The sequence below is a fragment of the Aptenodytes patagonicus genome, chromosome 1, assembly GCF_965638725.1.
Source record: "Aptenodytes patagonicus chromosome 1, bAptPat1.pri.cur, whole genome shotgun sequence".
Classification (NCBI taxonomy): domain Eukaryota; kingdom Metazoa; phylum Chordata; class Aves; order Sphenisciformes; family Spheniscidae; genus Aptenodytes; species Aptenodytes patagonicus.
The window spans coordinates 223,485,126-223,500,136 of record NC_134949.1 but is presented as its reverse complement, the minus strand read 5'-3'; the positions used below and the strand labels follow the sequence as shown (position 1 = coordinate 223,500,136).

The window sequence follows — 15,011 nt, the reverse complement described above, 5'->3', positions numbered from 1 at the left end:
TTTCTCTTGGCCCACAGAGGGGAAAGAGAGAAGTGAGAGATGCTGGGGGCAGATCCTTGGGCAGGACTTCTTCCCCAGCACACTCTCCTTCTCCATTTTCTAAATACCCTTTTTCCTTTTATCTTCCCTGTGGGGTGAAGTGGACAGAGCCTCAGTGAAATCACTGGAGTTGAACTGAGAGCACACAAATTTGAAGGAGAGGAGAAAGTAGCCATTCATTGCTGAACCAGTGATGGCACAAGTTTATGCCGCAGGGGCAGGGAAAAAGACTGTCTTTCAAGTTCATCTGTACTTAATATTTACTGTCAAATATGCTGCCAAACTACTTACTTCAGCCTGATGAAAAATCATGTCAGAACAAAGCAGCAAGCACGTATTTTCCACCGACTGCCATAACCATGGCCTTCTCTTGCCCAAAGTAACCATCCCAGCCAGGCAGGGTGGGTGCCAGAGGGTCAAACACAGCTCAGCTTCTGCTGCAGATACACCTGAGTGCTGCAGAGAGCTGACTAGCTGCTTGTTGGCCTGAGGGTAGCAAGAACCTCCTCCAGACACTGGTGGGCTTATTTTATGTTGGGCTGCATATGGACTGAGCCACTTTGTGGATTTAAATGGCACAAGTGATGTGTTAGAGAGCTGGGGAAAAGAGACCAGGATCCACCTGTAATGAATGTGCCTTGTCTGGATTCCAGCTGCTCCAGCAGAAACCGAGAGGCACTGATTACAGCCCGGGCTATTCAGAACATGTGTGATTATTTATGCAAGAAGGCTGATGAAAGGCAAACTTAAAGGGGCAGATTTCTCAAAAATCAGTTTTGCTAAGTAAAACAAAAACCAGCCTGATGGTGCCATAAGCAGAAGCCCATGTGGGACGGGCTGTCTGCCTGTCTGTCTAGGCACTTGTTATTGCATACATCACCAGTGAGTGCCAGGACCAGATTTTCAAAAGGAATTAAGCACGTAGCTTTTGTAGAGATCAATGGGAATTAGGCACTCAGGTGCTTTGAAAATTCTGCTAGGTAGATCATTGTGTGTTTGGAGAGCTAACTGCTGGTCCCTCAGCGCTCTAGAGACCCTGTAGTATTCAGGTGCAGCAACTGAACTTCAAGTGACGGCTTTGGTCTTGTGTCCAGGCTGTTCAAGGATGATGAACATCCCAACTCCACCACACAGGGAAGCCCTCTCTGCCATTATTTTTCTAAATAACCCTAACATGAATCAAAGGATTAAGGCTTGTTGCTAGTAAAATATTGTACAGAGAGATTCACGTATCAGATACAATCTCAGTGCAAGGCCCACATAGGAAGAGTGAAGTCTCCTTTTGCATCTCTGAGGTGGGAAGCACAGCACCTGAGGCACTATCCAGGCCATATCATCCACTGTATTAAATTTGAGGCCAGGCTTGTACAGCCCTGGGAAATTTCTGGAGTTGTTTATTAAACCCAGGAAATTTTCTGTGGTGCCACCTGTGAATCAATCCCATAGAGTAGCCTACCACAGAGCTGAGTTGTTGCCTTTCAGAGCCCACAGTAAGAGGATTTATTTCACCTTCAAACTCAATGCTCCTAAAACCCACCATGCTCCCTGGATGTGGTTTGGGTCAGAACGGAAAAAAGTTGAATTTTTGCAATGTTTCTAACTGGGGGCAAATTTGGAATATGCTGGAGAGCCCATCATAGGAGTCTTGCATTGTGGCTGTTGTCACGTTTATTTTTCCTTTAAGAAATTAGAGTAAATGGATTGAACTATTCTGCTGGGTTTCAGGATTCCTGCAGTTACATAATCAACTTTCTGTTCTACTCTGTTCCTGGATGCGCTACGTTTGCTGAATTAGGATGATGAATGCAAGCTTCTGCATCAATTTCCTGGTTGGGAATTAACTGGGGTTCCTCTAATGAAATCTCTGAATGTGAGCAATCAAGCTAGTATATTTGGTAACACGACTCTTTGTATGAGCAAACAAAATTAATCCACTGGGATCAGAGTTCCCTTGAACACCGTAAGAAAGAGCCTCCTATGACCTACAAAACAAAAGGGTTTCTTACTCTCAAACATGCTCAACAGGAAATGGAAGAAGTGCCCTTTACTTGTATCATCCATTTCTACCATGTTACCTGCACACATGGCAATATTGTTAAAGCATCATTTCAGCAATGGGGTTTTATGCTTGTCAGTGCTAAAGCAAACCGGGCTATGACACAGACATATACGGAATTACTGTCAACAGAACAAGTTGCCATGCAGGGAAATTACACAAGGACAAGGGGAATGCTTTCCACATACTTAATGTAATTCCAAGTCAATGTCCTTTCATCTGTGCCAATATAACTAGCTTATTACTCCTTCTAAAGCTATTCAATTTTCTTGGATATTTATGACTTTGCCAAATCTCCTTTACATTCTACACATTTATCAATGAAATATTCTGTAGGAAATATGGTTTATAGCTTCAGAGGCATGAGACTATGTACAAATTTGTTGCTAAATCACCATGCAAGAAGATGAGGAGGGGGGGAAGTGAAAAGAAACAGAATTGCTCCAGCACTCTAAGTATTAAAGAATGATTCCTAAACCAAAGCAGCACTGCAATAGGAAGGTAGCACCACACAAAATGATAGCTGTGCACCAGTAAAATCTCGGTGCTGACTGCATTGCGGTGCTGGCCTTTCCCATGATAACACGGACTCTTTATACTTAGAGTGAGGAATACTACAAATAATGGAGTAAATTTAATTACCATGAAAGATAAAAGCCTGTTGTTCGAAAACAGTCTGGTCACATCAGCTGTGTGGAGAAATATCATATACCGAACTAGTGGCATTCTGGTTTTGCAGCAGAACTAATAAAATGGCACTGAGGGTATGAATCGGGCTTTTTTTGTGCATAAATGACTTTCATATAAAATTGTCCCCTGGATTTGGGGCCTTTTGCTGAATATTTTTTTTTTCTTTTAAAACTCTTTCATGAATCTGTTGCTTTCCAAATCAAAGTACTTGTACACAAGGCTATAAAATAATATTATAGAAACACAGGATTCCAATTAACACAGGACTGCTCTCTTTTCATTTTGAAGTCATTTGAGAGAGGGTTTTTTTAATCCTTTCCTCATGAAAAGAAATGAAAGCTGCTAGAGACATAGAAAAGCAAGTAGAATGTAATGTCTAATGAGACAGAGGAAGTTTTAGGAGGTAGGTAGTTTTCATTAGGGGATGCATGTGGAGACCGTAATGTGGTAGGGTGACATTAGCATAAATAAATGATAAGTAGAATTGAGCCACAGACATGGTTTGTACCATTACCCTAATGTTGGAATTAAAATATTGTGATCGGGCTTCATTCCCTGTCTGTCTTTGTGTGTGCGAACTTACCTGGTGTTCAAGCAAAAAAAGTGATGTCTACATATAACTAAGTTGATAATCCATACGGATAGCTATGCTGACATTTGCCCAGGTATTGCTAGTGGTTAATTTTGATGTAGTGTGATTTATATGTATCATGGCATAATGAAAGGAACATAGAGGTAAATCTTCTTATCTTTAAAAGAAGCTGATTAAAACGAAATGACTGGAGGAGAATTTTCACTCTGGAACAACTCCGCTGAAGCCAACTGATTTTTTTCAGGTCCACACAGGCATTATTGAGAGCAGAACTGGATTCACTGATTTAGTTTTCCATTAATGTATAATAAATGGTATCTGGGGAGTTTTAATGCTACTGATTTTATAGCATGACTATGGAATGGGGACTAAAGTGGTTGAATGCATGACAGTCAGAAAAAAGGAAGAAGGGAAAACGCATCAAGGAGTTAAGTGAGATGAAGGAGGAAGGTAAAGCCAAGCCAGTTCATTAATGATGCTGCAAAATGCTTAACGTGAGAACTGCACCTCTTTGCATGATTTTGGCATATTGGTGGCACTTTATTAATAATAGTAATAGACACGACACCGAGAGCTCAAGATAAGTGCCAGGTGCATGAGGAATACAGAACAAAAGAGAGGGAAATGAAATGGTTAGAAAGGTAGCAGAGCAGACAAGGGATAAGCAAGACAGAGTTAAATACCAGCCAGAAGTCATCTGACTGCAGTTTCCTCTTTTATAATGGCAAGCAAAGTGGCAGTGCAAATAATGGAGCAAATAATAGGAAAGAAAACTTTAAATCAGATGCATGTTTCTGAAAATGCTGTCGCCACAGTAGAGAGAAGTCTTGGAGGCCACAGAAAGACCTTTCGAGAGATGCAAAGTGGGATTTTTTAAAAGCATCTAGCTGACATTTGATGGCTTGTCTCTATGAGATCAAACACCACATAGGTGTACTTCACGTCTGATAATAAAAAATTTATATAGCCATGTCATCAACAAATGAAAGGACATTTTGTCTTGTTCCCACATGAAAATGTATGATGTCAGAACTTGAAATCCAAGAACAAAGGTGCTCATGCTACACTGAGTCACACATATTCAATTAAGCATGCGCCTTTTCTCCTCCCTGATCATCAATTATTCTTTTAAAAGTAGTTGGTTTTTCTTTCTCCCTACCAATAGTGCAGTGCTCTCCGTTCCAGCCCGGGCTGCATTCACACTTGCCATCCCGGCAGGTCCCGTGCTCATTGCAGCGTGGGTGACACGCTCGCTGATCACAGGCTGTGCCCATCCATCCCTCCTCGCAGCGGCAGGTGCCTCCGACACAAATGCCATGTCCTCCGCAGTCCGCTGCACAAATCTCTGTGGAAGAGGAGAGAAGAGAGAGGAGGGGATATGGGTGGAGAGAAGGGAGAGGGGGAAAATCCAGAGTGTTATTGTTAAGAAAAACAGACACACTTCACTACCTCGCCTTACAGGGCAATGAAAGGAATTCCTGGAGCTCGTAACACTAATCCTTCCTGACAATAAGAATCTAATAAGTATATTACAAAAAAGAGACGGACATGGATTGCAGAGGTCTGCTGTGATTGATCCTCCTATTTGCTTTCTAATTCTCTTGCACTCCTCGAGCTTTTGTGATCACCAAATCCGAAGGGGAAGGCTCTTCCAATAAGCAGAACAAAAGTCACATTTAATTAAAATCTGGTTAAGCGTGGAAACAATGTGCTGATAAACTATCGATGCTAAAGTTAAGTGCTAGCAAAGCCTGTTTATGTCTTGTTAACCCCTGGTTTTGGGGATGGGATTCATTAAAACCCTTCTTCTCTCTTTAAAATTGATATAGAATATTTCTATTTCTACTGAGTCTGCACATCTGCTATGTCTCTGTTCTCCTACCACCCCATTAAAAATCCCCTCTCAGGCATTCGGAGGTACCACCATGGTCTTTCTGTGAGCTACATACACTGGAGTTAATAGGATGGTGCTTGTTTCCAAGACTTATTGGAGTTAACGGAAGCAAGGAGTCACAGCTGGGCATTTCGGTACTTACCTCCAAAAAAGAGAAGAGCTAAAGGACATTGGCTTTTCAGAGGTGCTGGCCTTCCCACCCTCCATGAGCCCCAGGAGGCATGAGGACACAGATATGCATAGTATTTTGGCCCAGCGTGAGGCTTTTGGCTAAAACCTGGCATGCCCTTAGCATGAATTTGGGAGACTTCATGTTTTCATCTGCACTGTATTTGTCTGGAAAAATCGAGACTTGGTGGAGAATAGGTACCCACGAGTCAGGTATTAAAATGCCTGTTACCGCCATTACTATACAGGACCTATTTCAAGGAAAAAAATAAAACCAAATACAGATGTGGTGTTATACTGCAGATGAAATGAAAGGAATCAATTTCTTCTTCTCCAGGCTCATCACCTGACTGCTCACTTTCGATCTCTCATAAACCATGACTGCACTCTCCTCAATCAGAGGAGAGGCAATTCAGACTACATTTCAGACTATCAGGTCTTACCCCCGTCTCTGACTTCTGTCTGGTGCATCTAAACTGGATTAAACTTTCCCAAATGTTTTGGACTGAAGGCTTCTGCTTGACTGAGCCATTTTATAGATTTTACAGGGTAGGGACACAGTTCCCTTCAGGGAGAGTGGAGAGAAGATGTGAACGGAAGAAATGCTGAGCAGGGCTGGTCTGGAAGCCCACAAAGGGGTACCAGGGTACTCTGCAGAGCACATTTTCTCTCTCTTCCCCCAGATATGTACCCCCAAAACGAATACCTCAGACACCAACCCATTTCCAGTGCCTCTCTGGGCTTCTGAGCATATTAATTCAGGCCTCGAGGCTTGTGGTGGAGGGGCGACTGGTATTATACAAGACATTTACTTTGGGTCACTGGCTGCACATAAAATATTCAAAACTACTCAGCCTGCATTAACATCACACCTGACTGAAATTCAGCCTTACTTAAGTTGCCTTTAGTCTTTTGCTAATTAATACCGCCAGTGACAGGAAGCTTAGGCTGTTCGGGGACTTCTGACACGCTCCTGACATGGGGCTGGAACATCCACTTCAACTCCAGGAGGAAGAGCTGGAAGGTCCTCAGCCCCTTTCGCTGAAATGGACTCTTGGCTCCAAGGATCAGAGAGCTCTTTAGACAGCGGTAACTATGATAGTAATAATAGTAATGCTTTGCATGTCTAGAAAACACCTAATTTTCCAAGTGCGACAAGAACACAATATTTAGCTCCTGCTTATTACAGCTCAAGGTGGTGAAACAGTTTGCTGTTGAACTCCTTTTGCTGCAGTGTCTCGGATGTCTCCAAACCCCCTCAAGCATTTAGCCCTATATATTTAAATCTCTAATGAAAGAACGTTGGAGTTCAAATGTGCTTAAGACACTAAGGAACTTGTCTGTGCCATTTAGAGTCAAACTTGCAAAAGTATTTGAGCACCTTGGGTGCTTAAACCGGGGATGTGCACGTACCAGTTGCTGCCTAAATGTAACAGAATCTAATGTAAGCTTTATGGGAAGTCAGTAGAAGTTACACTATCACTTAAGACATGGCTGAGGAAGGACTCTTGAGTTGCTGTCAGAAGTTTTTACTTTGCATCTGGCATTGAGACACAGATTTTCACAGCTCCTAGATGCGAGGGAGGTAATATCATACTACAGTGCCCGTTATGAACAGAAGGGATGGGCAATTATCGACTTGCTAAAGGGTTGGAGCCCAGCCATGTGTGTTTTCTACCCCTTTTCCCAACTGTCAGACAGCAATGGAGCGTGGGCCGGTCAGGATGGTATGTGAACACACAGGACCTGCAAGTTAGCTAACGTAGCAATAAAACTGCACTAAAAAAATAAAATAAAAAAATTAGCTCTCCTTGGCTGACCTTATGAACAAAGTCTGGAGGAGGATAAAGGAAACAGCAGACAAAAAATAAAAAGCTAGATTTATGGTACTAAAATTTCAGCAAGCTGAGAAGAAATGCATTGAGAAAGTACAAAGACTGAGACTGCTGGTATTTAAGCCCAAACTAGAAAAGTATTGTTGTAGCCTCTGGTGCTTGCCAGCAGTCTTTCACCACAGGGCTACTCTAGTGTTGGACTGAAACAACTCCTGTGGTTATTGGATTACATTCTTTATTAATACATGTTGAACTTTGCACCTCAGAATACTAAATGACATGTAATTTTTGTTGCTCCCAGTTCACCAAGCGATCCAGAGAACGCCATCTCAGTTACTTCACATCTTCATTATGTCCCGTTCCCCAGCTTTGACCTTCAGGGTCCCATCTCTAAATTGGGGATAGCACTGGTGTCCTCAAGCCCAGTGACATGCACTGCGAATAACCTCCACTGCTGACTGTGAAGCTCTGAAATTCCAAAGAGACAAATATCTCCAGCGATGGACAGGAAAATTGGAATCTGGAGGACTCAGCCCCTTGTGACTCCAAAGTCCATGTGAACATCTTAAGGACTTTACTATTATTTACTTACTATTTTATCTTTGGTTTGAGAATATTAATGAGTCTGACTGAGTACCAGTGGTTATTTTTTGATGTTAAGATGTTATTTCAGTTTTGACAGATAAAGTAAACAAGGCATAAAGAAGTAAAGTGATGGGTCTACAGGTATACGTGAACTCTGTGACAGGCACAGGACCTCCCAGATGTCCTGATATCTAGTCTTGTGTCCCGTTGATGAGTCAGGGAAATGGCAGTAGGTCAGACATCTATGGGTTGGTGGTGGCGGAAAAAAAAGCAGGGACAAAAGGAAGCTATTTTGAGTGATAGTCAGAAGCCTTCTTGGAGTTATTTAAAGGTGTGAAACTAGGATAATGGAGTGACATTCAAAAATGGTGAAGAGAGAAAAAAAAGCATTTTCTGAAAGGCAGAATCTCTGTGGAGACATTCCTATGAAAAGGGATGGAAAACCCACTGGGACATTTAAATCTCGACTGAAATATTTCCCAGACAACATGCTGCCAAGGAACAGTTTTGCACACACGGACCAGGGACACGCACTGAATGATCTAAACCAAACAGATCTTAGGCTAACCCAGAATGGGAACGCTGGGAACATTTTGGGTTTCATCTCTCACCCAGTTGAGACCCCAGCCATACCACCACCCACGCACGCAAGAGAGTGCAGGTTATGAATGTATAATTCATATATAATGGATATATAAGGTGGTTTGGATTCCCAGGCCCCAAGAGCTGTAATAAAGACCCTCAGCTGTGAAAAACACTTGTGAAGCAAACTACTTACGACAGTCTCCCTAAAATGTAGTTTAATTATTTCTCACAGGGAACCAGGAGCCAGGAACTCTCAAATCTAAATCTTCCATTTAGCTGCCAGTTTAAAGATAGATGGGAACCATACAATTTAAATAGCCTTACAACACACATCCTGCTGTACGCCCCGGCCCTTTATAACATGGCGCTCTTAAATGCTCACAGGTTTCTAATGGGTGATTAAATAGTCAGAGTAGCTTTTACTTTTCTGGTGGCACTCAAAGAAATGATCAAAATGGTTTTCAGATTAAGTTTCCACTTAAATACAGGTCTTTTCGGGCAGCTCAAGACGACTAAGGCTGATTTACAGAAAAGGGCAGGTGAATCGTTTCTTCGTCGTTCAGTCCCAGGGACAGAATTTGCCACCTCTGTTCTTATTACAAGCTGCATTTTTTTTGGTACATTTCCCAATTCTGTTGTTAAAATTAGAGGACATGATTAGCTACCATCTGAGCTGTGTGAGCAAATGAGAAGGAAAGCTTTTAATTCTCATATTACAGTATTCATAGGCTGGCCAGCTGCACTATATTGCTCCTGCCTATTTAAGCTTAGTTAGAACGCTGTGCTGGTGCATAAAAGACCTGCCTGTTAAATATTTTCACACCAGCTGTTCCCAAAAGGTGACTAAATATTTCCTTTCATCTTTAATCTCTTCCGCTGTTTGTATGAACAGCTTAGACATTCCTTATCCTTTCCTAGAGGTGCATTGTGTTTTACTTCATCTTGCCGTGCAGCTCTTAAAGCCGCCTGCAGTTCCTTGAAGGAAGGGGATCTTCAGAGCAAATCTGGTGGCCAGATCTAAGAGCAAATATGAGGCTTACCGTCCTCAAAAGGTACAATCAGCCCATGCACCTCTGTGGGAAATACCTGGACTTTGAGCAACACCCTGTATTTTGCTCCCTGACACTTGCACTTACCAGAGGGCACGGATGGATGTTAACTGATTCATGGATGCAGGGTTTTATCTAAGGAATCAAGTTCCTTTCTACTCTACCATCTGGGTTTTTGCCATGTTACTGTCTAGGATTGGTGTCTTCCATTGCCTGGATTTCACCTCACCTTATGTCACACTCTTACCTGAAGAACTAAATTGAGCCTAGTTGCCCTCTGTGGGTCAAGGAGGAAAGACAGGTAGCTACAGAGGACGATTCACCTGAAACCTCTTTCATGGAGAACTTCTGGAGCAGACTGTGCTCAAGGCACTGTTGAGTTTTGGGTGGTTCACCCAGGAGTCTCAGGTGCCATCATAAACATCATCCTTAGAAAAGGATAATGCCATTCCAACAGGATTCTGGTTATTTTTCATGCAAATAATCAAAAAAGAAATGACTCATCTTCAGTTTCAGGACCCGCTCTATTCCGTCACTGCTCACCCCCATGGGGAACCAGCCTACGAGGCTAGCCTCAACTGCCTGCTGGCTAGTTTTTAGGCAAATGGCTTTTTTTCCCTCATTATCCCCTCATGATCGGGGGGGAGATTTCCCTCTGGTCTGTAAAGGCTGCCTCAGAATTCCTCAAGGCTCTCTTAAAAATCCTAATCCACCTTGAAACCTACCCAGAATCTTGCCAGTGGCTGCTGATGTGCCTTAACTTCTCCATATTGCATTGACAAAAATTGTACTGTAATTTTATTCTACCTCCATCAGCATGTCTCTGTGTTGTTGTTCACTTAATGCTTAAGAATCTCAGCTATCTGAGGCCAAGATTATCCTTTTTGTTCTGCATTTGCACTGTGCCAGGTGTAATGAGGTCACAGTCCATTTCAGAAGTAAGAATACTAAAGCAATTACTCATACAAATGAAAACCTTGTACCTGATTCTTATTTTTTTTTTTTTGCATATCCTGCTAAAAACTGACCCAAATCTGTCCCCTTAAGAATAAAAAGTCTATGTTGCCTTTGATATTTCAGAAAAAAAGTGGGAAAAGAAACCTATCAAACACTAGCCACCAGTGCAATGCTTTGTTCATGGCCCTTTTTAATTGATATAACAGACACGGTAGCTTCCAACACAGGAAGTTGCATAATCCAGAATTTCATATTAATTTCCCATTACATTAAAGAATTGGGTTGGGAAAGGGATAATGATGTCAATTTGTGCTTCATTTATGGCAAATCCGTTTCTACATATTTACCCCTATCCCCCCAAAATCCTAAAACTGCCTTGACAACAGTTTAAAGCTTTCCAGCTTAGAGAAGAGCAATGCAGATGAAAATTTTTCTTTAGCATTCATGTGATGCAGAATCAGAGATTTAGCTGCATCTGACCTACCTGCTAAATCCTTTCATAAATATGGATTTAGTGCTAAAATATAAGATCAGGTGAAATTGCTCAGAGTTTCCTGAAAACTGGGGCAGTTCCACTGACCTTCAACATATTAATAGAAAATTTAATATTTAAAAATCTGTCTTAACTGGGATTTTCCTGTTTCAGGTTGGCTTATCTGAGGCAATTTCTATCCTCAGACAGACTTTTCCAGAAAAGAAGCACGGGAGAGAGGCACTGCACAGAGCTAAAAGGCTGAGTTTGGTGAGGAGCTAAGCCTTGTTTTCACAACCTGCATTTGCTTTAGAAGGCAAGTTATGGGGAATATCTGTGAAAAGCAGCTAATATAAAGATATGGATGGAGAAAACAGAAGGTTCATGATCGTCATGATTTAGCAGTGAAGTGCTAAATACATTCTTCATCATGAAACGCATTTTGCAGTGTTATGAAACTCTCATTTATGTGATTTGAGAACTCTGTAGTGACATATGAACTCCTCTGCTGGAACTGAAGAAGACATAAAGCTCATTAGCTTTTAAAACCATCCTTTTTACAAATGTTATAAGGAAAGGTTCAAACCATGGAGCAAGACAAAACCTGAAAGAAGAGGTCTGAATTTTCTGTCCTTGCCAGTGACAAATCTGCAGCATGAAATCCTCTGAAAACCATCCCGTTTCAGTAGCAACTGGGGGATGGTTGTGCAACTTGTGTCAATGTCACTAATTGAAGGTCGTGTGTTTTTTCCTTCAGAGATAGTGTCCTAAAAGCAAGGTCTGCATAATTTAATGCCTTTATACAAATAATCTGTTTACCTATTTTTAAAACATACATCAATTATTTAAGTATTACTAATGTAGAAATAATAATTATTATTTATGTCAATAAATATAAAACCTGTTTGCTTTTATGAGTGTAATTAAACTTCTGGTACTGAGGCGACTGTCCACTCCACTCAAGGATCTCAATGCATTTTACATAGCTCAGAAAACTGAATATATCTGAAAGGGAACAATTATTTCTTTTCTTTCCAGGGATGAGGAAATCAAGATTAAAGGATGCTCTCCAGAGACTGAAAATGAATCCATCAGCTTTGCTATCATCCCTCACCAGGAAGAACACTGACCTTCAGCTATGGTTTTGAAATGTGACTCGGGACACCTAGGTTTTCACCTACTGAACCTGAAGCCCTGAGGAGCACCCTGGAGTGCCTGCACTGGGGAATGCATATCCTGCGTTATAGCGTGACCCTAACCGGGATACCTGAGTTGGCCTAAATGCCGATTCTTGCCAGGCTCTGCAGAAGAGGACTGAGTACAGGTCTTCAATACACGTGCAGAAGGGACAACTCTCCACTTGCAGAAAGGACTGGGTATGCACAAAGGAGGTATAAAACATGTGCATGACAGAAGAGGAGAGAGTTTTTACTCTAAGCAGTTGAGCTGGCTTAGCTCTCTATCTCTAGGAGAAGGGTTGGTGGAAATCCCTAATAAAAGAAAGCACCCATCTCTGGCCCTCAGCTAGACACAAAAGATTAACCCCGCTTCAGCCCTTTCCCCCATTTTCCTCCTGGTGTTTAGTTCTTTGTTTGCATAAGCAGTTTTGTGTTTAACTGAAAGGCTTCTGCAAATCCTCTTCTAGGTCTCATCTCTCTGTGGAGATTCAAATCAGGAATCTAGGCAGCTCTGAGCTGCCTAACTTGGAGATGAACAGTTCACAGAGTAGCTGCTCACCTGGTGCTGAGCAGAGCCGGGAGAGCTGTCCCATTACTGCCCTGGAACCCACCTTCCATCTCTAAAATGAGTAATGTGTGAGTTTGGTATAGTAATATACTTCAACTGATGTATGTCCTCCAAGACTGGGCCTCTTACTCTATAAACATACAGCACCTACCACAATGGGACTCTTGGGAGTTCTTGCTAGAAATAGTAACAGTAAGAACAGGAGCAGTCATTAGCAATCCCTGTGCTAATGGATCACAGCTCTTACCCAATCTGTGCAGCTGCACAATACACAGTGGTACAGTTGGGATGTCTATTAAAAAAAATCTCACTTCTAAGTGTAATTTCAGCTTGCTTCATATTTGCATAAAGATTTTCCAGCTCCTGTCTGAAAAGCTGTAACTCTGTGAGATTAAATTCCATTAAACTGGTCTGCTGCCTTTTATCAGCCTCTAGTTTCTACAATATTTATACCCTATTTTCATCCTTGCCTTAAATGCTAGGGACTGACCATCACATTGTGTCTAAAGCATCTCCTCTATAGCTGTGATTTACTTTTGTACTCGTGTCAATCTTCCCTTTATTTATTATTCTGAACTTTATTTTAAACTGCCTCTTGCTGTTGAATAGCAGGACATGAAATGCCAGGTATTGATGGACTTCAGTCTTGGAGCTGAGATTTGTTGAATAAGAATAAATATCCCAAAGTGCAGGGTTACGTTTTTCTGTTTGATGCTTAATTGGATCTCTATGCTTTCTGGGATGTGAGTTAAAGCTTCCCAGAGAAGAAAAATTCCTAATGTATTAAATGAAGTTCCTAACACGGATTCTTCTCTGGACTAATTTTAATTTCCTCTCTGTGTCCATAAGGAGGAGATAATTTGACAGGAGAAAAGCCTTTTGCTCATGCTTACAGTCATTAAAAAGAAATAATTTCTTTTCCAATTCTGTACAGTTTGGTTTTGTCTAAAATAAATTCAACCGAGCATTTACAAATGAAGTAATCACAAGCTAGATTTGCTTGGGATTCCCTTATTCAGAGCTCGGCACTACTATACAGACAGTCCCAACATGGTTTTCTTTTTCTTCAGACAATATTTCATCAAGGAACTTCTCAGAAATTTTATTGTTCTTAATCTTTTTCAAAAGGAGACACGGAACATGTATGAAACGTGCTGGGCTGACATATCCAGAAGTCAGATGTCTGTCTATCCACACAAATGGGATGCAGCAGCAGCTGCTCCAAAAGCTTTGTGTCTGCTGTGCTGTCCATATGCCTCAACACTGGTCTGGAAGGATCACCTTTACGGAAAAGAAGCAAAGCTCTCTCCAAAGCCCTTTCAAACGTTCATCTGTCAAGATCATTAGAAAGGTGCTCATTAGTGCAAATTGTGATGATAGTTTTTAGAGTATGCAACTTGGAAGGGGGCAGAGAGGCTATACTAAATCCAGTGCATCCACTTCAGACAGCTTATTAAATCATGGATTTCTGGCCTTCAACAGACACTGAGCCACTATATGACAATCATTGGTCTTACGTTATTTTTGCTTGTTCATTTTTTATGTTATTCTGTTTTACTGACTCCTAGATTATTTTCCCTATTATGTAATCTCAGCCATTCTAAGTTGGAATGAAACATGATTTGATGAAGCTGAAAACATCCAATAAACCCTTGCAGAAACTCTGATCACGATGAGCTCCAGTTGGGTCGGAGTGTAAGGGCACAGTCGCAGGAGCTATCCACCAACAACAGCGTGGAACTGACTGAATGCAAGTGGAGAAGCCATGACATGGAACCTACAACCATCCTTGCTGAGCCAAATAAGCGAGGTATGAGAGGACAGTCTTGATCCGGCCTAATCAGGGTAGAGCCTGACTACAGGGCTGATGGGCCCAGGCCAACTGTATGAGGTTCAACAAGGCCAAGTGCTGGGTCCTGCACTTCGGCCACAACAACCCCATGCAGCGCTACAGGCTTGGGGAAGAGTGGCTGGAAAGCTGCCCAGCAGAGAAGGACCTGGGGGTGCTGGTCGACAGCCGGCTGAACATGAGCCGGCAGTGTGCCCAGGCGGCCAAGAAGGCCAATGGCATCCTGGCCTGGATCAGAAATAGTGTGGCCAGCAGGAGCAGGGAAGTGATCGTGCCCCTGTACTCGGCCCTGGTGAGGCCGCACCTCGAATACTGTGTTCAGTTTTGGGCCCCTCACTCCAAGAAGGACGTGGAGGTGCTGGAGCGTGTCCAGAGAAGGGCAACGAGGCTGGTGAGGGGTCTGGAGAACAAGTCTGATGAGGAGCGGCTGAGGGAACTGGGGTTGTTTAGCCTGGAGGAAAGGAGGCTGAGGGGAGACCTCATCGCTCTCTACA

At 42.3% G+C, this 15,011-nt stretch overlaps 1 protein-coding gene across 7 annotated transcripts in view; it reads right to left on the bottom strand.

Annotated features, from left to right (window-relative positions):
* The window catches only part of TENM4 (teneurin transmembrane protein 4), a 624,775-nt gene that overhangs the window by 133,608 nt on the left and 476,156 nt on the right, over window positions 1-15,011 (bottom strand). For all 7 annotated transcript variants that reach the window (XM_076328426.1, XM_076328432.1, XM_076328425.1 and 4 more), the window contains one exon: window positions 4,537-4,722. In XM_076328426.1, coding sequence (XP_076184541.1) covers window positions 4,537-4,722 — 186 coding nt within the window. The remainder of the gene's footprint in view (window positions 1-4,536; window positions 4,723-15,011) is intronic.